Source organism: Cyprinus carpio, chromosome A24, assembly GCF_018340385.1.
Source record: "Cyprinus carpio isolate SPL01 chromosome A24, ASM1834038v1, whole genome shotgun sequence".
NCBI classification, from domain to species: domain Eukaryota; kingdom Metazoa; phylum Chordata; class Actinopteri; order Cypriniformes; family Cyprinidae; genus Cyprinus; species Cyprinus carpio.
In genome coordinates this window covers 13,375,730-13,400,621 of record NC_056595.1, presented here as the reverse complement: position 1 = coordinate 13,400,621, position 24,892 = coordinate 13,375,730, and the positions used below count along the sequence as shown (strand labels likewise).

At 37.4% G+C, this 24,892-nt stretch overlaps 1 protein-coding gene across 2 annotated transcripts in view; it reads right to left on the bottom strand.

The window, feature by feature from the left end:
* Positions 1–24,892, bottom strand: part of LOC109064634 (semaphorin-5A-like) — a 127,538-nt gene that overhangs the window by 16,887 nt on the left and 85,759 nt on the right. For both annotated transcript variants that reach the window (XR_006153451.1, XM_042714243.1), the window contains exons 13-17: positions 23,837–24,018; positions 22,288–22,431; positions 14,294–14,441; positions 7,795–8,020; positions 1,130–1,339 (exon numbers count right to left, since the gene is read on the bottom strand). Coding sequence is in view for 1 of the 2 variants with exons in the window: in XM_042714243.1 (XP_042570177.1) it covers positions 1,130–1,339; positions 7,795–8,020; positions 14,294–14,441; positions 22,288–22,431; positions 23,837–24,018 (910 nt within the window). In the remaining variant the exon portion in view is untranslated. The remainder of the gene's footprint in view (positions 1–1,129; positions 1,340–7,794; positions 8,021–14,293; positions 14,442–22,287; positions 22,432–23,836; positions 24,019–24,892) is intronic.

Sequence of the window (24,892 nt, the reverse complement as noted above, 5' to 3'; positions counted from 1 at the left end):
AAGAGGACAGTTTTTATGATTGTCTCCATGAAACAGAAACATTTGAAGAGAGAAGTCTGCATTATATTTGTGTTGTATGAGGGTTTTCAAAGTAAACTCAGCATATGGGTGTACCTCTTATTTTCTGTTCCTTTTCAAAAGTAAGTGCTGGTACTCGACTGGAGGGCATGTTAACCTCTTTCAGAAGATTTTCCACTAAACTAAACTGCAGTGTAACTGGTACACAAACAAGCAGCATATTTCTGTCCTCTTAATTCTAGTTTGAGAACTTATTTTAAAATCTCAAGAAAATTAAATCATCACAAGCTGGGTTTGATGAAAATTAAATACATATACAAATAAAAAAAATAAAATTTATAAATTTCAATTTAAATATATAATATATATATATGATATAAAAATTCAGACAACTGGATGAGTCTGTGTAAGTGATAAAAATTTGGGATCAGTAAGATGTTTTTTTTTTTTTTTTACAGAAATGTATACTTTTTATTCTGCAAGGATGCATTGAATTGACAAAAGTGTCAGTAAAGACTTTATAATGTTACAAAAGATTTCTATTTTAAATAAAATGTTCATTTGAAACTTATTCTATTAATCAAATCATCAAGGTTTCCACAAAAATATTAAGCAGCACAACTGTTTTCAACATTTATAATAATAAGAAATGTTTGTATCAAAATTAGCATCAAATCAGCATATTAGAATAATTTCTGAAGAATCATTCTGAAGGCTTATGAAATACAGATTTAATAGCACAAAATAAATGATACTTTACAATGTATTTACATAGAAAACAGCTGTTTTTTATATTAAAAAAAAATGCAGCATGGTTGCAAAATATACTTAAAAAAATCTTACTAACCCCATTAAAAAATGCAGCATGGTTGCAAAATATACTTAAAAAAATCTTACTAACCCCATTTATTTGTTATTATTTATTACTGTTTTTACATAACAAACAAACTTTCTAGTTATAAATTCAAATAAATAATATTTATAAATACAATTTAATTTCAGACGGGGGGAAAAATTTAGAAATCAGTGTCTGGAGAAGCTGTTTAAGTCACAAAACTATGAATAGAAAAAGTTGGAAAATACTGATGTATCAGGACTCAGGGGTACTAACCTGGACATGGCGTAGTATTGCACTCCTGGAACTCTTGGGCAGGACCGAGGCAGGTGATACCTCCATATTTGGGTTTGGGGTTGGAGCAGGTGCGTTTGCGGTTTCGGACACCTGAGCTACAGTCCCGACTACATTGGCTCCAAGGCCCCCAGACAGACCAGCCTCCATTTACGGTCAATCCAGTGATCCGTCCAGAACGCAGCAAATCTCCTAAAACAAGAATAAACACACACAAGACTGGTCAAATATAATCATGAGAATTTGATGCTCTTAAATAAACCCTGACAGGGTTTTTATTTCAGTATTTTCTGAGATTAATATTTCAAAAAATGTTTCAATCTATTATTTAAAGAAAATCATCCATACCACCTGAACTGTTTCAAAAGAATAGCTCAGAGAGCAAAATGGATTCTCATCATAGTTATCCATGCCATTCACAGCTATTACAGGAGATACATTTATCTAATCAAACAAAGTGTTTTTGCCGCAGAGTATCTCTCTATCCATCTGCACAGTGACCTCTGTGTTTGTACCTCTGACCTTGAGCCAGATCCATCTGTGACAGTCCCTGTGAGCTACAGCCATTTATCCATTCTGAGCAGGCGATGGCGCTACATGGGACGACCTATAATCTCTCCAGCACCAGAGCACACAGCCCTCTCAAAGGTAATAGAATACTTCATAATCTACTCACACCTCAAAGCGGGGGGCCTGGCTCTGATGGCTAGTGGCAAGGGAACACAGGTCTCAGTGCATGCTAGACCCGCAGGTAAACAAACTGTGCTGCATTCAGTGACTTTAACCAAGAAATGACTGACTACATTGATTTTTACAAAAGTGTAAAGTCCTATTATGGAATTGGATATTGACTTTGCTATGCTTGCAGGTTGTTAAGATCCCATGCCAAGTGAAGAAGACAAATTGCAATTAAGTACTTTAAAAAAGGCAAAGCGCTGAACTTTCCTGACCCAGATTCTGTGATTTGTTAGACAATAGGATCAGGGGTACATCTGCCGAGTGAGATGGGTGGCATTATATCTTGCACAATCAAGAAAATTAATAGCTCATGTGTGTGGCTTTTACGCAATTCCCCAGAGCTGTTGTAAACTGTCTGGCGGTCACCAGCGCTTATTAAAAGTTAGGGGGTGGGCAATTAGAATCGACTCCCTGATGGGTTTTCGTAGTGGGTGGTTAACGCCTCTGCAAATTCATGTAATTACCATTGACATACAGCGTTCTAGCGTCACAAGAAACACAAATGGTCAACTGAACAGTGTGGGGTGCTTATAAACATCAGGGTCCAAAAGTCTGAGACCACTGGTAAAAATGCTTCTCTTTGTTTTTATTTCTATTCTATTTTAGGTATACACAGTATCAGATTTTTGCTGGTATCTGATATGCTGATAACTTATACTGGCCAATACGGATATATTTCCTTTTGTTTGGAAACAACACCAAGTCTCTCCTGGTGTTATATTTTATACTGTATTACAAATAATTTGTAATTTTGGTAATTTTTTAAGACTAAGAAGTTAAAATTAAGCCATTATTGGATGATTCTGATAGCATTCCGATAATATTGTGCATCCCTATTCCCTATTCTATTTCATATTTTTTATTTAATATCATTTAATAATTTTAGAATTAAGAATTATATTAATTTGTATTTTTAAGTCACAGATTATATTTTTAGTAATTATTAAATGTAATAAGTATAAATTACATTATTTGTAACTAATGAATATAACTGAACATTTTTAAAATCATAAGTTATTAATTTGTAATTATCAAACATAATTTAAAAAAAAATTGTACATTTTTTATTTTAATTTAATTACTTAGAAATTATATTAATTTGTAAATATCGAATATATATATATTTTAAAAATAATACATTCATTAATACATTATTATTTATAATACATACATTCATGATTGAATATAATTTAACAGCTTTTTAAATGAGAAATTACATTAATATGAAATTATTAAATCTAATTTAACAGATTAAAAAAACATTACATGATTTGTAACTACTGAATGAATTCTAATAGCTTTTAAATGAGAAATTATAATTGCAATTATTAAATATAATTTAATAGTTTTCTAAAAACTACAAATTATATTGTTCTAATATTAAAACTAGTTTAATATTTGTATTAATAATTATTTCACATTTATATTATATTATTTATAATTAGCAAAAATAATTTGTTTTTAAAATACAAATTCAACTTAAAATTATTTAATATAATAGTTTTAAATTACAAAATATAATGACACATTATCATAACTGAAAAAAAAAACAATGTATTTGGTTTGAGTTTGTTTTGCTTTAATATAACAGCACTCGAGATGCATGAACTGCAAAAGTTTCAAGTTTGCATTTGTTTAGGTTCAGTTTTAAATTTGATTTTTAATCCCAGATTTTCAGATGTTCTCTCAGACTTTTGGGCCTGACTGTATAAAGTTGAGACCAGAATCACTGACAGTGAGATTTTCTATTTTGTATCCAAGGACATGTTTGTGTAATGCACCACAAAGAAATTTGCCAGCTGAGATCCTAAGGTCTGCAGAATCTGACAATGAGTGGGATTCTAACTGATGGCAGATCTGTGGGGAACCGACAGTAAATAGCCTTGGAGATATCAGCTGCTTCTCAGAAAAAAGGAGGAGGAAAGAATGGAAAAAAAGAGAGAGAAAGACAGAGATGAAGAGATGGAGCTGTCCGTGCAGCACGGTATTTAGATGAGAAAATAGTGCGAAAGTCGCACTCTAAAATGATGTGCTATTGTTTGTAAGGCATCACTCATAGCCAAATTACAAACCTGGGCCTTCATCAGTTATGGCCTCTGGCTTATGCTGCAAAGAATCTCAAGGTTTTAAGATAAGTAGCTTGACTTTTTAGCAGAATTTTCACTTTAGCCACTGCCATTACTCCAGCAAACAAATAGATATAATGGTGCATTTATTGATTTTTATTGTACCGAAGGTTAAGCGTTAAACACTTGCACTAAAAGAAAATGGTGCTTTATTGTAAAGAAAGCTACAGAGCCTTTTTTGTGCACTAAAAAATTGTTATAGCCCTCTCAGTTTCTAAACTACAGTATAGCTCATGAAATTGCAAATTATTCCCTAATTTTCACAGTTTGTACTTCTTAATGTATAAACAAATCATATTGAAAAGATTAATCAATAGGTAGATAGACAAAAAAAAAACATAATTCATTAAAATCTACAACAACAGTACTATTGTTGGACGTTCTCGAGATGTACTGTACTATTGTTGGACTGTTTTTAATTTGACATGGTTTCCTAAAGAATGTGGCAGGACACTCATAAAAACCGAGGAAGAAGTGACAACAGACAATGACACACAAAAGTTTGTGGTCGGAAAGATTTTTAAAATAGCTGTTTTATATTTTAATATATTGTCAAATGTATTTTATTCCTGTGATGCAAGGAAAACATGATGAAAACAGTTGTGCTGATTAATATTTTAGTGGAAACCATAAAACAATACCATTTAAAAGTAAATAAAAACAAATGATATAATAATAATAATAATTTTATTCAGCAAGAACGCAGTAAATTGATCAAAAGTGTCACATGATCCTTCAGAAAACATTTTAATATGCTGATTTGGTGCTCAATAAGCATTTCTTATTATAAACAGTGTCGAAACGGTAATAGTTTTTTTCAGGATTCCTCGATAAAATGTGTCAGACGACTATATGATCATCATCTGTACCTTGAATAATCTCAGAGGACAGAATTTTCAGAATTTTCAAACTTATAAACACTTATAAACACTTATAAACATTAACTGATGATCATCAAGGCTTAAACAAACACAGGCAGCAGTTTATCAAAGAAAGTGATGTTGTTATCTGACAATGTTTTATATTTTTATTTAGGTTAATCTACTTATAATAATTAAGTAAACAGACTGCAGCTCACTGAATCAGTGTGTGAATAACGGCCTGCTGCTGCGGACTCTGATAATTTCTTTAATTTGCTCTTAAAAAGACAGCAGAGAAATCAAGAAACCTTATCTGCACAAAGCCGATTCACATTTGCCTTCCAAAAAAACTGACATCAAATGCATTTCCAATCTGAAAATGTCATCCAGGGCTGATTCTACTGATCTTGTTTCTTTCATAATGTTGATATTAGACAGAGAGAGAGAGGCTTAGACCTTAAAGCCTTGACAAAATAGCAACAAACACGTGACTTCTACTTGACAATGCCAAGGTGACTTCCAGAGACCTTCTCATTCACTTTGTGCTTTTATAAATACATTTTACAAAACTAAAATAAACAAAAATAAAAAAAAAAAAACAGCACCAATATTAACATAATAATTTTAAACCCTAGGTAGTATGCTTCAAAGACTGGTAATAGCTAACCAGCTAAGCTAATTCTAAGTCATCAAGTACCACTGAGAGTCTTAACAACACGAATATTGTGTTGACAATATTCTAGTTTAGAACCCTTGATGTAACCACATACAGTCATTCCTCCACTTGAGATTGTTCCACATGAACCCTATGCAATGAGACGCTGTGTTTTATCACCCTCTTTTTCACACAGGGATGGCTTAAGGATTCAAATCGATATGGGCCAGCCGAAGACGTGAGGCTAAATCTTGGCCAAGTGGCAGCCCATTCATTTTAGAACTCATCTTCCCTTGTGGCTTCACTGACATCAACACACATCTTTAGTGTGGAGCTGATTATAGGACTAGGCCTCCTCTGTACGATATGCAGCACATTAACAACTGTCCGAAAGCCCTATAGAAGAAACATCTGTCATGGCGGGGCATGCAGCAGTGTAGCTGGGTGCTTCAAGTTAAATTATGGTTTAAATGCAGAAATTATTCATGTGTATGTTGGGCACTTAATATTTGTGAAAAATATGGATGCAGCACTGATGAATCGTATGAGAGTCTGATGTGTCAGAGAAATACAGATCGCCGGGAATACTAAAGAGAAATATTAAAACTAACTTTGCAGATGATGTTAACACCTCTAAAAATGGCAACATGAGTGTGTCTGTATATGCACGTATGTATATGCGAACGTAAATAATTATCTTATGCTCACCAAGACTGGATTTAATTGATCAAAAATGCTGTAAAATCAGTAATATTTTGATATTTGTTGGAATGTAAAGTAACACAGCCATAACATAGTTTTAATAGCCATTAGTCCAGTCATCAAATGCCACATGATCCTTCAGAAATTCTTTGAAAATGCCAATCTGCCACTCAAAAAACAATTTATATTACTATCAGTGTTGAAATGTTATGTTATGATAAAGTTCTTGTTAATATCCATGTTGATTTTTTCAGGATTTTTAGATGAACAGAGTTCAAAATAAGTTCAAAAGTACAGCATTTATAAAAAAAACAAAAAAAAACATTTTGTGACATTATAAATGTGTGTGTGTACAGTATATGTATGTACATATATATACAGTATGTGTGTGTGTGCGCAACTCTACACACAATAATATATATACAGCATAGGCTATATATACTGTACATATTTTATTTGAAATATCTTTTGTAACATAAATGTATTTATGAGCACTTTTGATCAAATTAATGCATCCTTCCTTAATAAGGTATATATATATATATATATATATATATATATATATATATATATATACCTTATTAAGGAAGGATGCATTAATTTGATCAAAAGTGCTCATAAATACATTTATGTTACAAAAGATATTTTCCTATATATATATATATATATATACTATATATATACTCACGCAACTCTACACACAATTAACATATGGCTTTTAAAGAAAAATAAATCCTCATTGATTTCCTGTATTTCAGCTTTCAAATGGAAAAGCTGCATTTAAAAGCAACAAAAGACTTCCACAAACTGGCAAATTAAATGTTTCTGTGCTGTTCTTTATATGGCTCTGAATAGTTTTTTTAATCATTTTAGCTCACTTGCTTGTAAAACGAAATGGATATTAGTGAGATGAAAAATCAAAGAAAAACCGCCTAAAAGAGCTTTGTGTGTGGCATCTCTTAGTGAATGTCTGTTGAAGATCAGAGCTTGACTGCAGCATATAAGTGTCTATAAACATCACTCAAAAACAAACTTTACTGTTTTCGCTGCATATCCGTCTAATATCTAGGCGCCACTTTGATTCCCATAACTCTGTTCACAGCTTGTCTACAAACCGCAGCTAGTTCGCAGATGTGAAACCTAATGCAGGGAGGTAAATAAATAAAATTAAGCGCAAGTGTTGCACTTTGCCAGACAGGAAGACCCCCGACCACTAAAAGAAATCACATTCACTGATTTGACTTCATTAGCATGTTCCTCATATCTCTATGAGGCAGAATGCAGCCAAGAGCACTTGTGTTGGGTGAGACGACACTCCAAAAAGTGATGTAGTGAACCCACATAGATGAGAGAAAGAAAGAGAGAGTGAAAGAAAGAGAGAAACATTAAAACACATCATGTTGTCTTTCCATTGATGGACAAATAGATCAAGTGGCTTGCCTCAAAGTCACTATGGGCTCACTTCATCAAAGACACAGGGAGAAAAGCAAGATGAGAGCAGAGAAAAGGAAAAAGCTCAGTGACAAATGAAGGATTGCAGACAAGAGAGAGAGAATGAGATCTCACCATCTGTGGAGCATCCCGTGGAACCGTCGCTGGAGCAGTACCTCATCTCAATCCGCTGTCTCCCTACTTCCAGCAGACTGGGCTCCGTTACTCTCGCCTTACATGTGTATCTGAACCGCTGCTCATAGTGCCCGCCATTATCTGAGATATTCACCGGCGTCCATGGGGTCCAGGGAGTGGTCTTCTTTAGATCCGGGCAAGGGAGGGTATTACAAGACTGGAATTCCTATTCAAACCAGCAAAATATATGATCAATTTATTTAATACAATTTATTTATAATTCATATTATAAAATTCATATTATATCATAAGAGTCATTTTTTTAAAGTTTGAGATTTGAATAAATAAGCTTTCCATTGATGTATGGTTTGTTAGGATAGGACAATATTTGGCCGAGATACAACTATTTGCAAATCTGAAATCTGAGGGTGCAAAACAATCTAAATATCGAGAAAAACGGCTTTAAAGTTGTCCAAATGAAGTCCTTAGCAATGCATATTACTAATGACAATACATTTTTGATATATTTACGGTAGGAAATTTACAAAATATCTTCCTAGAACATGATCTTTACTTAATATCCAAATGATTTTTGGCATAAAAGAAAAATCGATAATTTTGACCCATAGAATGTATTTTTGGCTATTGCTACAAATATACCCGTGCTACTTATGACTGGTTTTGTTGCCCAGGGTCACATATTTTAATAGTATTTCATATTTTCTATATTTATGACTTATAAAATACTGTATATATTGCATACATTTTATATTTTAATTTATATAAAAAATTGTTCATAAAGAATATATATATGCATTTATTTGATTACAAATACAGCAATATTGTGAAATATTACTACAATTTAAAAAAAATGCCATTACTCCAGTTTTATTACATTACACTACAATTATTATAGGTACTCAGTTATTATTATTGTTATTTTCATTTAAATATTGTTTTTTATTATGAATGTTGAAAACTGTCTTTGTTTTTGATGCTAAATATTTTACAATTTTTAAGAACAGTGATAGATAAATAATCATGTGACACTGAAGACTGAATATATATAAATATATATATTTATATATATATATATACACACACATTTCTTTTTCTTTTTTTTTTAAAACAGAAAATTATATTTTTTTGCGATTTTGCAGGCATATGAAATATATCCATTGCGCTCTTTGCTGAAACAAGTCAAGCAGAAAAGGTCATTGATCAAGTTTAATTTATGGCCCGTGAGGAGAAAAAGGCTCTGAAATATGAGAGAATAAATAAAAAGTGCATTTTACACAAGCTAAAATTACACTTCAGTTGGAATGGAACCTCAAAGGACTGGCAAAAAGACAAAAATTGTCACTGGCATGAGACAGTTCAAATGAGCGCTGTCTGTTCTAACATCTTGCCCTAGATCAGCGGGAACTTGAGGCAAATCTAACCTCTTAAATTCCTGATTGTTTCATTGCATTTCTATAACTGATATGACATCTACACTGCCTGTATCCTTGATCTGTACCAGCAGTTATGAGCTTTCAACCCTTCGATTTATGATAATGTAGAGCGTCTTCGGATACCAATGTCTAGCACTTGAGGCAGTCAGATTCATGTCCTGACACCTTAATAAATTCACCTGAAACAAAGAGCTATAGATTTCCTGTAAATCATATGTGTTCATTTGGTGGAGTGGAGAGCTGTGTCCATTCTTGCTGCATTTATGTATGCTTAATAGACCTTGAATGACTGCCAGACCTTGGCAAAATAAGATAAAAGTCCTTTTTGTTCATCCGTCAATCTGTCAGACAGAAGGAGAGCTGATATGAAGCGCTCAGACGGCTGTCTACTTTACCTCCCCATGCCTCATCTCGTATCTTCTCACCTCCTTTCTCCCAAGGATGGGGAGCAGCTGAGGTTAAAGATATGGAAAAGTTTAGGCATTGTTTGCTGTGCGGTCTGACCATCTGTTTTTGTTTATGCACTCTCTTTGTTAATATTTAATAATGGTTTATAAATGTCATGAAATGAAATCAGCTGACTCAACGCTTTTTACCTCACTGAGCATCAACACATCAGCTAGAAAGGCTCTAACACAGAGATTTTTGCTGGATGTTTTCTCAAGAGACAGAGGAGGGTGTTGGGTGTTGTACTTGTGTGACTACGCATAGTGAAATGTTCATGCTAGGCTGCACTCTCTCAGAGCACAAAGGCAAAACGAGTTTACATTTATAAAGTATAGAATGGATGGATTATAATTTATTATCATAGGAAAGGAAATTGTATGATCTGAAATGTCTGATCACTTAAAAAAGCAATATCACACCTCACCTCAACAACCCACAGGATTTGAGGTGTCTGTAGCCCAAATGGTGCAGGACTGGGTGAAAATACAAATATTCGATTGGCTTTTTTTTTGGTTTATAAGCAGACAACAGAAAATTCATAAAGTTTAATTTGCTGCAAAGCATCACTGCAAAAATCTCTCTTCGAGGGTATTAGGTGAAAGAGATAATGCAGCAGAATGCACTCAAACACATCAGCTGAGTTGCTGATGCTACATTGGATTCAGTGAGGTAGATGTTCTCACCAGCTGGGTGAACGCCTACATGTGGGCAGCACATCATAATGGTGATTTTTAACGGTTACTGATGTGTTGATATACGCAGCCTGATACTTGTGTACCGACCCCGTGATGTCTTAAATTTGAAAATTTGACATGACCTTAACCGAGCAAAATCAATCATGTCTTTTTATTTTCGTAGTTGATGTTACAGTATGTGTGGATAATACACCCTCTCAGATTGTTTGCACTCTTTCCCACTCCTCAATCATTTCTCATCCCGCTCATGATTTTCATTTCTATAATTCTCCATCCATCTCACTTTATCTGCCTCTTCCTTTCCCTAATTCTCTATTGTTCCATTCTTGTTTTTCCATCAAAAGTCTATTCATTATCCCCTACTCTCTCCATCTTTTCAGACTTTGCGCTCCTCAAGAATGTTTTTCATCCTCAGAATTACTGTATTACCTAAAGTTCTTGTCCGTCACTAATGCGTTATGGCTAGTGGAGATAGGGGTTAGGGGATGCCCTGTACGAAGCTTTGCTGGTCCCTGTTCAGTCTCCAGGCATCTGCTGACTAATGAGTAATCCCACCCGTGCTCTCTGGAGATTTCTAACATCATTACATCCACTCTGCACACACACACACACAACCCTCAATTCTTTGTGTCTTCACAAAAATACAGCGTATCAGCAAGTATGTGTGTGTTGATTGTAATTGGCCGTTCTATGCTTCACATCTTTGACACTGAATGCCCCCGACTCCGCTGAGATACCAAGCTTCTAGTATGTTTTACAGAAAACAACAAACTCCCATCCATTATGCAGGTGTTGCTGATTACATTCATTACCGGCGGTTCACCTGAGACATGCCAGCTGGCCATTCCACAATGGACCACCAAGACAAATAGACTCAATTATTAGTACAGAAAAGTGCACAATCAGTCAAACAAGACTATGTAGCATGATACACTCCATCAGGGGGTCTAATGAAAAATGCTGTCATTTGGGAATGTTCAAATTCCCTGGAGAAAACTTGTCTCTATATGACCACAGCATTGAGTAAATTAATACCCATACATAATACCCATAATACCCATACATAGTCATCGTAGAAAAATGGGATGCAGGGTTTTTATGGGCTTTGGATGGTTTTATGTAGTAGTTGGAAATATATTTGGAAGAAATTAATAAAGAAATTTAAGAACTCTCAGAATATCATCCAAATGCCTTCATAAGAGATAACTTCTGAGACCTTGAGTTGCATACAAGGTACAAATAGGTCTTGATTTATCATGAAATAAAGTTATTAATATGTGTGTGTATTTTGAGTGGCTTAATAAAAATAATTGTGCAAATGACCAAGCTATTTGGAAAAATTATTTAAAAGAACGCTCAACGTTAGTCATGACCCTCACTAACAACTCATAACCAAATACTATTTTATTTTAATTAATAATTTTATTTGATATACAGTAATATAGGCTAGTGGCCCTTGCAATGTTTACCCAGCCTTACTTATCTGAACCAGAATATACAGACAATTAACTAAGAGAGATGTATGTTCACATTTCACAAAAGTGCAGTATTATTTAGAATGCATAATTAGCTGACATAATGCATTCAAAAAAGAGAACACTTTTAGTATAAGAGACCTTATTTTTGCCGTTACATAAATCTAATTAACACTGAGAAAAGAGGAAAAAAGCCTTACATTTTTACACTTAACACTGCACTTCACATATTCACAGATTTTCAGCAGTGTTGATTATGAAATTACACTTGCTCTAAGACAAAGTTACGGCAATGTTTGAGTCTGATTAGCAAAGCATCATTACACTAACCATATAAATGACCTCACAAACAGACAACCTATTAAGTGTTGTCAGGTACTCATTATTATTTTTCTGTCTACTCTGGCACCCGGCTACATTCACGTGGGCTTTATCACTATCATTACCTAGAGATTACAAGCACTGTGACAAACAAACCCCGTGTAAAATTACCAGCTGATTGATGGATCATGCTTTTATTGTATCTGACAAAACAACCACCAACTAGTATTTTAAAAGGGAATTTTTCAGAAAACGATAACAGCTGTTTGTACGTATGGGCCATGCCAGAGTCTGGCAATCATCAGTAACAGACAATAAAATGAAGCTTGCTTATTAAAGCATCTGTTCTAAGTATTACCTCTTTGAATACATCAGCAGCTCACCAGATATGTAACTTTGTGCTCATATGGCACAAAAACAGCACACAAATCCAAATCAGGCAATGCACCACCCTGGCACCACCCCCCATATATATATATATATATATATATTATATATATATATATATATATATATATATATATATATATATATATATAGATATATATATATATATATTGACATGATGTTGCTGCCCTCACAGCCTCTGTGGCATTCCTAGCATACTTCAGTGTGATGGTGTTTTAGGTGTCGTCTACATTGTGATGGATCTTAGACAGCTGGCCTTGAGGCTAAATAAGCACACAATTTGACAGAGCATTACCATTAGGACTCACAGGAACGTCTGAACTTTCTCTTAAGCCATTGTGTCTCCCAGGTGCCATTGATCAAGCAGCAAAGATCGAATCGGTTGACAGCCTTGATTTCTAAACTTGACAGATGTTATTATTCCTTACAAATAAGTTTAAATAGCAAATTAACTATAGTTCTCTAAAACACCCAAACCACTTCCACGAATGGCATGAAAAGTGAACCGTGGTCATGTGAGATGGACTTTTCTAAACTAGCAGTGAGTGGGTGACTGGTTTTAAAAGTAGAGTAAGAATATCACAGCTAACTCATGAATGGAAAATCCCAGCTTACTCTTGCAATGCTAATGTACAGTAGATGGAAAGCTCCTCCCAGCTTTCCAAAGGAGGAAATGCATTTTGGGATTGCAGATATATATGCAGATATTTTCACTACTGTTCAATAGTTTGGGGTCTAAAAAATTATTTAATGTTTCTGAAAGTCTCTTATGCTCATCAAGGCTGCATTAATTTAATCAAAATAACAGTAAAAACAGGACTGTAAAATAGTATTACAATTTTAATTTTCAATTTCAATATAATGTAATATATTCCTGTGATGGCAAAGCTGAATTTTCAGCAGTCATTGCCCCAGTCTTCAGTATCACATGATTACTTTTGACCATTTTAATGTGTCCTTGCTGAATAAAAGTATTTCAGCCCTGACACCATCTTCTGGGAATAGACTGTACAATCTTTATTAATGTAAATAGAACGTGCATAGGTTTGGTCTTGGCGGACCAGATCTGCTGCTGCTGCCGCTGCAGAGCAAGTAGACTTGCTTCTGCTAAATGCTCAAATCATAAAATTAAAAGGAAACATGCTGCTACTGCTAGAGAGAGGAAGATGTCCCATAACAGATCTAGACAGGTGGTGCTGGGGAAGTGGTGGGCTAAGAGGACACAAATAGCAATTGTATAGGTAAACGGTAATGAGTACGTAAATCTGATTGGCTGGGAACATTTAATTGAATGAAACAATTAGAACACAAGTAGAGTTTCATGACTGAACTATTCATTAATTTCTGTCATTTAAAAAACAATTAGAATAATAAAAAAATATTAAATGCTAGATTAGATATAAATTCACAGGAAAAAGTGTGCAACTTGTCTGGACTGAATTATATGAACAGGACACTGTTTTAGAATTTATTTTTATGTTTTGCCTACACTAATCATGCAACTTAAATATAAGATATAAATAATTAAAATAACTTGCACATCATAAGGTAGGCCATGATGCTTCTGCTCTTAAGTTTAGTAATATTTTAGCAATAAAGCCAATATATAAACACTGAACACACTTTTCATGTCCTGAGGTGCTCAAATCAGAAAAGGTCTCATAAACCAATTGAGTAAAATAATATGAAAGTGACATACAACGCTGCATCCAGGGCATTCGTTTCCATTCTCGCAAGTTCGTCGTCGCGACTGGATCCCACCGCCGCATGGAACTGTGCAGCGTTCCCATGGAGACCATGCTGACCAATAGACATGTGGAGGGCAGGGTAGGTGCTCATTGCAGTATCTAAAACAGATTGAAACAAACATTTCTGCATGCAAATAAACATTTATTCACAAACTCATCTCCTAGTTATTCACTCAACCCATCCTGATTATGCAATAAAAACAATGGCCTCAATAATTGAATATGAATCCTCTGAAGCGAGAATTATTAAATAAAAATATATATATTTTTACTTCAAAGAAAGAATATAATCATTTTCAATCTCTTTCTCCCCCTGAAATGATAGAACATTATAATAGAAACTAATGGTAAACATACTTTTACTTGGTGCATCAAGCCATGGTGAATTCATATTGGCATATAAAAGAATCATTAAAAAAATGAGACTAATTCACTGTGTAACTAAACGAGGCATGCGATGATTGCATCCACTTGACATTGATCACATTGTGAGCATAAAAAGGCAGCAGGTGCAACGCACACCAGGTTTTCGCTGAGGAGCTGAACTGGTAACCGGGCCGCTCAGCGGTGGTGCAGCAGCTGTGGCGACAGGACATAACGTCTCCATTCCCTCCTTCAGGAAACAAGTGTTACATACATAACAGAGACTTTCCTTTCAGTCGGTCACTCTCGACGTCACGTCTGTAATGACTGATGAATTGGGATCCCTACCAAAACGCCATGGATGCTGCCCCCCCCATTTTCCCCCTCTACCCTCAAGTCCCCCCATTCCGGCATAGGCCAGGGCTCGCAACAAGAAGGCCAGTCACTGTTGTTGTGGCACTACCCATCAAATGAGATACTGAAAACACACTGAAAAGTGTGTGGAGAACCGAACAGTTTGTTTTGTTTCCGCCAACCGTTCCACCCCTAGTTTAGGTACATATGGAAGATTAGAGGTGATTATAACACTCTTGGAAATGGCAGAAGTCTGCCGGGGAAACGGGAAGTCTGCACGGGCTCTGAGGATATACCATGGACTTTACACATATGTAGAGACCTAAGTGGATCCCATATGGAACCCAGCCCTCTACCGGTTCTCACGGATTAATCGAGTGAGGGCTTGGTGCTGGACGTTCTGCCTCGTCTGGCTGCTGAAGAGATGGAGAAGCTAGACAGGGTCTACAGTACGGACTCTCTGGAGCAGTTTTAACAAGCCACTAAACCAGGGCCTCTCAATGCTTCTACCCATTTAAGATGAAAACACAGGAGGATACCAGCTACACACGAAGGCTATAGAATCCAGCGAACATGTTGTGTGGCGCCAAGCCCACAGATCTACAAATATCTGTCAGCCGAGGTGCAATGAGCTAGCGCCCAGGAGGAAGCAATACTTCTAGTAGAGTGAGCACGCAACCTGATCGGGCAGGGCACACCCTGTACCTGATAAGCCAGGGTGATGGCGTCCCATATCCAGTGGGCCATCCTTTGCTTAGAGACAGCCTTTCCCTTCTCCTGGCCTCCATAACAGACAAAGAGCTTGTCTGAGGTCCTAAAGCTTTGTGTACGTTCTACATACCATCTCCAGGCTCGGATGGGACAAAGCAAAGCTAGTGTCTAGTGCTCAAACACTGCATGCCGGTTGTACGTGGCCCTGGTGGTGGAGGCATCCATGTAAACCACAGCATGCCTGGAGACCAATTCTAGGGGCACTCCTGCCTGGAGAAATGCAAGCAGACCAGTGTGACTTGGACCCGTTGAGTGCTGCATTGCCATGCCCTCCTCGGAACATGAACATATTCAGGCAGTTCAACACTGACTGAGCACGTCCCTGCGTGAGGCATGCTGTCTGTTCGACCGAATCCAACTCCATACTTGATATGCTTGGCTTTTCAAATGCGAACTGCCGCAATGGTCTGTGGTGTGGAAGGATCGACACATGAAAGTATATGTCCTTCAGGTCGGTCGTTGCAAACCAATCTCCGGGACTGATGCACCCGAAGATGCGTTTCTGCGTCAACATCTTGAATGATAACCAGTGAAGGGCTTGGTTCAAGACACGCAGGTCCAAACTGAATCGCATAGTCAAACTGATGTTCCGCAGGAGCCAGCAAGACATTTGGGTAGCCAGGCACCCAGACACCATACAAGCTGGACCAGCTGGACCACTGACGTACCTGCGGAGGGGCAGTGAGGTGGAATGAAGGGACCTGGTCCATGGGTGGACCGAAGACAGGTCTGAGTGTGCGGTGCAATGCTTACCTGGGTCCATGGTTTGGCAGAGGGTGCGTGAGTAGGGCCTTTGATGATGCTCTCGAACTGCCTGATGCTGCCTGCTGGCGAGAGAGGAGGATGAGTGTGATCCGGTTTTGGTCTGTCTGTGACTCTCCATGCCCTCTTGGGACCCAGAGTCAGAGAAAACTGCTCTCTGTCGAGATTTTTGAAAACCAAATTCTCCACCTGGCCCTCCTCTGGGGGAGGGAAAGGTGCATTCACCATCCCACAAAAAAAGCAGTTCCCTCTTTCTCCAGGTCACCCGTCCCTGAGCCTCTTGCTCTTCTGCTCACCGGCAGGTTTGATGGGGGCTGGGACAGGAGGGGCAGCCTGCCTATGCCCAGCTCCACGGCGGCGCTTGCTTGTGGCTGTTGCAGATGCGGTGTGGGAGCTGGGGTGGAAGCAGGGGGCCACCCTCGGCGACGAGCAGGCCCGCACGACGCGCCAAGTCAACAGCTTTAACGGAACAGCCGTGTCGGGTTGCCTTAGTCTGCTCCCGTGCAGCCGAGAAGTGCTGGGCCATGTTCTTGACTTCCTCGCTGATTAGGCTGGTCCGACACAAACCCAACCCTAAGTACCCACCGGGTGGAAATCTCGACTCGAGCCCTACCCTCAGGGCGCCCAGGGAAAGCATAGCCGTCATTTCCAGATCCGATTCAGGCATTGCTACAGACCCAGAGGGCAGCAGCGCAGCAGAAACTTCCTTTCCAGAAAGCTCCAGTTCACCCTCCGATGCAGTGATCGACATCCAATCGTCAGGATGAGCGCCAAAGGATACTGCTGGTATGCTCCTTGTAAAGGGCCCAACACATTCCTTTGGCAGCTCAACTGATTGCGGAGTGCAAGAGGAGAGATGATCCCCAGAGGGTTGGTTCCCTGGAGGGTTTTCCCATCACTGTTACCCTCAGACCGCCTGTGCTACTGCCTGAAGTAGCCCCCGCCTGACTGCAACCATGACAAGAACTAGATCGAGGCAGAGGCAATGTAGCTCTGCCCCTTTTGACACGAAGGAGCTTAGCCTGCACATCCTGGATGGTTATCTTCCCACAATAAGAACATGACTCAGGCAGCGATCAGAAACACACGGCTGATACGTCGTCTATGGCAAAACGCAACGTTAAGTTTGTCAGATGCAACGTTGTCTTTAAAAAGATGCACCCGTGAATGCTCTTTTTCAGAGATAAAAGCTCTTTTAGCATGCTGTAGTGCACAGGGGAGATGGCCATCTGCAACACAAATAGGGGTATTGCAGCCTGATATCTGCAACCCACTCGACATGGGAAACCACCACCGCTGAAGCGCCGTACCGCCAACACCAAGAGCTCCAAATAGCACACTGAACTCGTTCAATCTTCTTCTCTCAGTAGAGTAGACAGGAGCAAAACACTGTGATCACTCAGCTCCAGACGAAAAGCTGGTGTGCTTTGCACCTGCTGCCTTTTTATGCTCATACTGTGATCAGCAGCTGCTGGATGCAATCATCGCATGCCAATGTGCATTGGCTCGTTAAGTTACACTCAAAGTGGACTGGTCTCTCTAAGCGAGATCCCAATTCGTCAGTCATTACCGACGTGATGTCGAGAGTGACCGACTGAAAGGGAACCATGCAGGGTTAACAAAGCAAGTTTTACCTTTGAACTAGGAAAAAAATCTAGCTCAGGTAGGTACTGTAAACAAGAGATAATGACTGGCTAGCCATTTTGTAGGTCTCCAGGAAATGCCTAGGTTAACTTTAGTGTAATGAGCACTGATGGGGCTATGTCTTATCTAAATGAGGTCTGCAGGCAGAGCGGGTTTTCAGGGCCCATCTGTCCACTTGCAAAGCCAGATGCGTGGGCTGTACGAGTAGTTGTAATTGAAAAGTAGTTGGTGTAAAGGTAATTGGTATAAAGTATGATGATTGGACACACAAACTCAATCATTCCAGCTCTCATGTGGTCCCACTGCAATCAGTGGATCTTTGAGAGGAAAATCAATCAATAATAACCTCTACCATCCTGAGCCTGTGATGGCCCCAAACCAGAAAAAAATTGTACAGATGTATGTAGGATACAAGTAAAGCAGGAAAACTAATTCTTACTGATTTTAAGTGTTAAAAACACATCAAATCCAAAAGTTAACTGAATCATATTAATTTTATTTTATTCCCCACTAGTACCACTGGTTTTATTCAACATACAGTCTTTAAAACTTCTGGAAACTAATGATCTCACATGACCTCATGCAAAATAGGTGCTATATTCACAGCTGTATTATATATTTTTGTATACACTGTTGTATGAAACATTTCCAGGCAAAAAATGGCATCTTAATGCGATTGATTTTAACCAAGTGGTAATGCTATGGCTTGAGTATTTAAATGAAGCAACTGTCATTCTTTTCACTACAGACATCTCTTTTCTATGTAAATTAGGCTGATTATAGTTTGTAATTTATTAACTAAATTTCTAAATGCCTGCCGAAATTAACGACACACTCTTCCAGCGAAAAGAAAATGTTTGTATGAAGAATGAAAATCATGGTATAGCCTTCCATATGGGCGATATTTATCTGTAGAACTGAAGAACACTCCAGGGAAATTACACAAGGTGCATTTTTATTTTCTTGTGACTGCAACCACTTTCTTCAAAAGAGATGTCTGATGATATGTGTAAATGTGTAAATTATAAAATAAGAGAATATTATCAGTTTCAAATATGAAAAAGAAAACTTATTCAAAAATAGTAAGCAGTATACATTCCCATTAGAGAACCACTGATCAGGGCAACTTGTTGTGATGTAGCATGCAATAAAAAAGTCGAGCGATCAATTTACGAAAGATTTATAGCCAAGGGAAACCCACTGCCAATTTGCATATGCAAATACTGTTCATTTAAATCGGATTTGCTAAGTTTAACAAGTTTGCCCCTGTTCTGGCACAAAAAAGGGGAAAGAAACGATTAAAAGAACAAGAAGTGGTAATTAATAGCACATTTGAGATGGTATATGAGGAGAATGAGGGAGCATGTAAAAAACACCTTCATTTATCAAATGGATTTCAAGCAGAACAAAGTACTGGAGTGTTACGACAACAGTTCTTTTGCCTGCAGGCGTTCTGTCTTGTTTTAGAGAGTTTCTGTGCACAAATGGATGGGAGTTGCTGGCTCTGCAATTACAGACACTCTGTGCCAGAATAGATATATGGTTGGACCAGTGCTGGATTATAGACCAGGCCAGTGGGGCCACTGTCAGGGACCTCCAAAGCTTCAGGCTGCATGACCTGACCTGAGACTTGAGATTTACAGAGAGAGTTAGTCACTAGGCTCCAAACCCCTGAGTGCGTATAAGTCCCTTGTCCAACAAAAGGGTGCTAGAGCCAGAGCCAATGCAGACATGGAACATATTCTTTTCATTTATATACTATGTACAGGATAATAACATATAGTATTAAGAAATATTATTTATATGAAATATGTCCACTACTGTACAAAGTTTGGGGTCAGTAAAGTCAAGTTCACACTACAGGATTTTAAGCCCGATTTAAGCTGGATTTGCAAGTCAACGAGCCCGTATAAATGAGGAAAGAATATTTATTTTTGACTGAAGCATCACTTTAGCTGACTCTCGCACTCTCTCTTTTTCTTTCTTTCTCCTTCCTTCACTGAGGAAATCTCATGGTGACTGACCCACAGCAGACTTGCGTATTGAGGATTTTGCCATCTGGCAGCAGTGCGCAAACAGGGAATAAAGTGTGACTGTACATATGAGCCGAATACCTCTGAACAGATGCCCAATGGCTGAGCAGGACTTACAGAAAAAAAAGTTCCCCGCAGCACTAACAAGTGAATCCAAACTTCTTTCAATATCAGACAAAAGACCCTGAACTATAGAGATTTTGCAGTAGCCAGAGTAGAACAAAAACAGGAATGGTGCTTTCTTCTTTTTGTCCGAAGCAGCATCCTGCTAAGGGAACTGACAAAGCACTTTTGAGCTATTAACTCATCTCCCTTCAATCTTAAATGAAAACTGTGGGCCCTATGCTCCCTGGATATGTTTTCACAGCCATTATGCACCGCTGGGCTGGTCGAGGTGTTGTATTAGAGTAGTGGGGTGGTGTGAAAAACTCACTGGGGCTTGTAGACTAGCTCGACTAGAACCAAACTCAAAGCTTGCACCAGAACTTTTCTGCTGATTATTCACAGCCTTTATGCTCAGAAACCTAAGAGCATCAAGTGCCCCGGCACCATGGATAAAGAGTGTAAATGGGGGGCAGGAGATGGAAAATGCAAGAGGTGGCAGAAATCATCTGCTTCACAGTGACCTGCATGAAAAAAAGAAAAAAGAAAGAAAAACTACCAATCTGCAGCATTCTTCATGTCTTAAGCCTCATGTCTGTGTTTCTAGGGTGACTCAAAAACCGTGGCATCCTCGTTCTGTCCCATCTCACAGGAAAATGTTATTGCTCAGCAGTTGCTCCTTCATAGGCCAAATCACTTAGATTAAACATATTTTCAAGAACTCTAGTAGGTATCAACTTTGTCTCAGATGTTTATCCTGCAATTGCTTAGGAGACATAAAAATCTAAATAAATGAGGCATTTTTTTTTAAATACAGCAGAATTAATGTGGATAGCATGGCTTATATCATGAGCTTGGGATAATTGGATGAAGTGAAATTAGAAAGTTTATAATCTGTATACCAGACATTGGTATCTTGGCAAAAACTCAGTTTGTTATATTGTTAAAATATCATCTTCTAAAATTAGAGAAACTAATATTAAAATCTTTTATTCTTGTTAGTCATGCATAGTTATAGTAAGTTACATTTACAAAACCGTCAATTTTTCAATTTATTCCAGTACCATTTTGTTTCATCTTGTTGGCCGCCACTTGAGTCCTGAAGCAAAACCAATTATTTACCTCTGGTCTAGCAGAAACTACTAAGATAATAAAGAGATTATTTCCTTATCTTTTTCTGCCCTGCAAGAGGAACCGCTGAGTTTCAGGGAATAAACAATGATGTCTTTAGCATAAGTCAGAATAAAGATAAAAATGTCTGAAGACAAAAACCTGAAGTGTGAGCGGGGAAAAGTTGGCACCTTCAACGGAGAGACCACAACTGTTTCCAACAGATGCCTCTCTCAACTTCTCTTCATCCCAGCCCTTCAGGTCTAATTTTTCAGCTGCAATACACTGTTGCTTAGAAACCTCACATTCTCAGGGCAGCGCAGTTTAAACATAATTTAGATGGCGCACTATCATACCTACAGTGTTTGAGCGTGTGTGTGTGTGGAGTCTGTGGCTGCAGTCTCTGTAATTAGCAAGCCTTAGCATGTTTATTTTTAATTGGATGTCAGTCACACAAATTATGGGGCAGATAAAGAAGAACCTCTCTCACTCCTCCATTCAAGCATTTGGTTTGTGTGCTTCTAGTTATGTACTAACAAGCTTTCAAAGAGATGAACATTGCATAATAAGATGAGTAATAAAAAAGCCATAAAATGAGTTGAATATATTTATTCATTATCGTCAACTGCCATGCAATCACAGCAGCAATCACACATGCAGCAGGTGAGAATGAAATGAACAAACAAAAGAAGCATCATGCCCTTTCAAACAGGCATTTGCCCCCTTAGATTTTGTGGATTTTGAATGTAAATTCCAAAAAGAAATACATTTGCATATATAATGAGCTGTCTAGCTTTTTTTTGTACCTCTCTTCACGGTTCTGGCCCACACAAACACGTCCTCCATGGCGGGGTGTGGGGTTGCTGCAGGAACGCTGACGGACCTGGAATCCGATCCCGCAGCTGGTGCTGCAAGGAGCCCATGGCGTCCATGGCGTCCATGCCCCGTTTCTGAGGATGGATATGTTATGGCAGTAATCATGAATCAAACGCTTGCACAGCTGGCTGGTATAATCTGACCTTCAGTTTGTTAACTGAGGATCTTTGTTAAGACTGTTCTAAGCCTGTTTACAATGGAAACAACATAACTGTATGAACTGATTTAGTCTTGAAAATTAGTTTAGAATCACACAGCAACTTCTGTTTCTGAAAAATTGCTTTTTCATGGCATAGTATGGAAGCTTGTTTCCACTTGAGAGTGAGGATTAAAACAGGAAATAAAATGTAAAGAATGTAATTTACAAATAAATTAAGACTATTAATTTATGACTAAGATAAAATTAAGTCACACTACAAAATATAAAATCACATTACGATAAACTTTCCATTTAGGAAGATACACACACAATTACAAGACATTAAAGTCACATTATGAGACATAAAGTGGCATACAAGAAATTTTGCAATTGTGAAATATAAAGTTGCGATTATGAGAAATAAAGTAACAACTGAGATATGAAGTCACAGCTGTCATATCTGAAATTGCAAATGTCGGATTTAAAATGACAATTATGAAAAATCAAGTTGCAATTATGAGATATAAAGTTGTAATTGAGATAAAATCACAACTGTGAAATATAAATTTGAATTTGTGAAAAAAAAAAAACAATTACAAAAAAAAACCTCAAGGCACAATTGCGAAATATAGTCACAGTGTGGGATATAAAGTCATAATTATGAGAAAAAAGTAACAGTTGTGAGACATCAAGTTGCAACTGCGATATTTAAAGTCATATTGTGAGTCAAAAATTTCACATCATGATAATTGAGGAAAATAAATTTGCAATTACAAGTTACATCGTAAGATATAAAGTAAAAATATGAGCTGTAAAATATATGTGATATAAAGTCTCAATTATGTTATAGTCTCATGTTCTTTACAAAATCACATCTGTCAGCTAAACAATGACAATTACAAAAAATCAAGTTGTAATCTCGAGACAAAAAGACTTAAATGACAAAAGACAAAAATGTAAAGTTTACAAAATCACAACTGAAATCATGAGATATAAATACAATTATGCAAATCAATGCACAATTGCAAAATATAGTCACTCTATATGATTATGAGATATAAAATTGCAATTATTAGAAATAAAATAACAATTGGGAGACGTGAAGTTTCAATTGTTATATTTAAAATTGCAATTCTCAGATTTAAGTTGCAATTGTGAGATATAAAGTTGAGAGATATAAAGTACAAGAAATAATGTTGCAATTGTGATAATTTATGTCACTAATACCTTCTCTTGTTTACGTTGAGGTGGAAAATGGCTTCCATATAAATCGGTTATGCTTTAAGGTGAATGTGTAACTTCCTGTTTGTGCCTTATTCTTTGTATGAACATTTGTATACCTGGAGCAGTTGGCCACCTCAACACTGATTCCTTGGCATGGCTGCCCTCCACACTGAGGGCTCGGGCTGTCACACGCTCGAGTCCGACACTGGCATGAACCAACACTACCGCCGTCACTATGACTGCAAGCTTTCCATCCTGACCAGGCTCCAAAATGACCATCCACAGTCACGTTCCTAACCTACACACACACACACACACACACACACACACACACACACACACACACACACACACACACACACACACACACACACACACACACACACACACACACACACACACATATAACCACACACAACACATAAATAGTAAATGGGCACATAAACAAGTAAACAAAATATGAATGCAAATAAATGATTACTGCAGATAAGGTCACATTTGCCAGTTATTAGATGAATCCAAACTAAAATATAACTTTCGGCATATTGGATTTGTGATAGCTGAAAATAGCACAGACTTCTCTTTGGAAAATGAACATGCTTTACAATGAGCAAATATTCATTTCATTTGAGGCATTATATGAGAAGGTGGTAATGAATAGTTAATGCAATTATGTTACTGCACTCTGGATATTAACATCTGAGGTATCAGATACAAGACAACATGTTTTATGAACAAAAGGAGAAGGTAATGTTGTCTAGCATATAAAACATGATGAGTTCTGTGGAAAAGATTGTCAATGCATTATGAATAGAGAAGAATAAATGACCCTATGTGTGGAGAGAAATTGTTTGTGCTCTTTGTGTACAGAACCCATAAGAGAGTCACATTTTCAGTGTGGTGGAAAAGTAAAAACAAACCTAATTTTCAAAGGCCTCGCTTTTCCTTTAAATATAGATGGGGTTTCTGCCAATTTTAAGACAGGGATGATACAGTAAGTTAATGTTTTTTCCAAACAAATGTGGTTCTTTGTTTATTTCCATACCGTGTCAGCCTCCAGATGGGCTTTGTGAATAAAGTGTGTCTCCATCTAGCCTTACTGTGCTCTACTTCTGAAGTCATTTTAGATCTGTCACTCAACCTCAGACACCTGGACACAATCTAACCCTGCA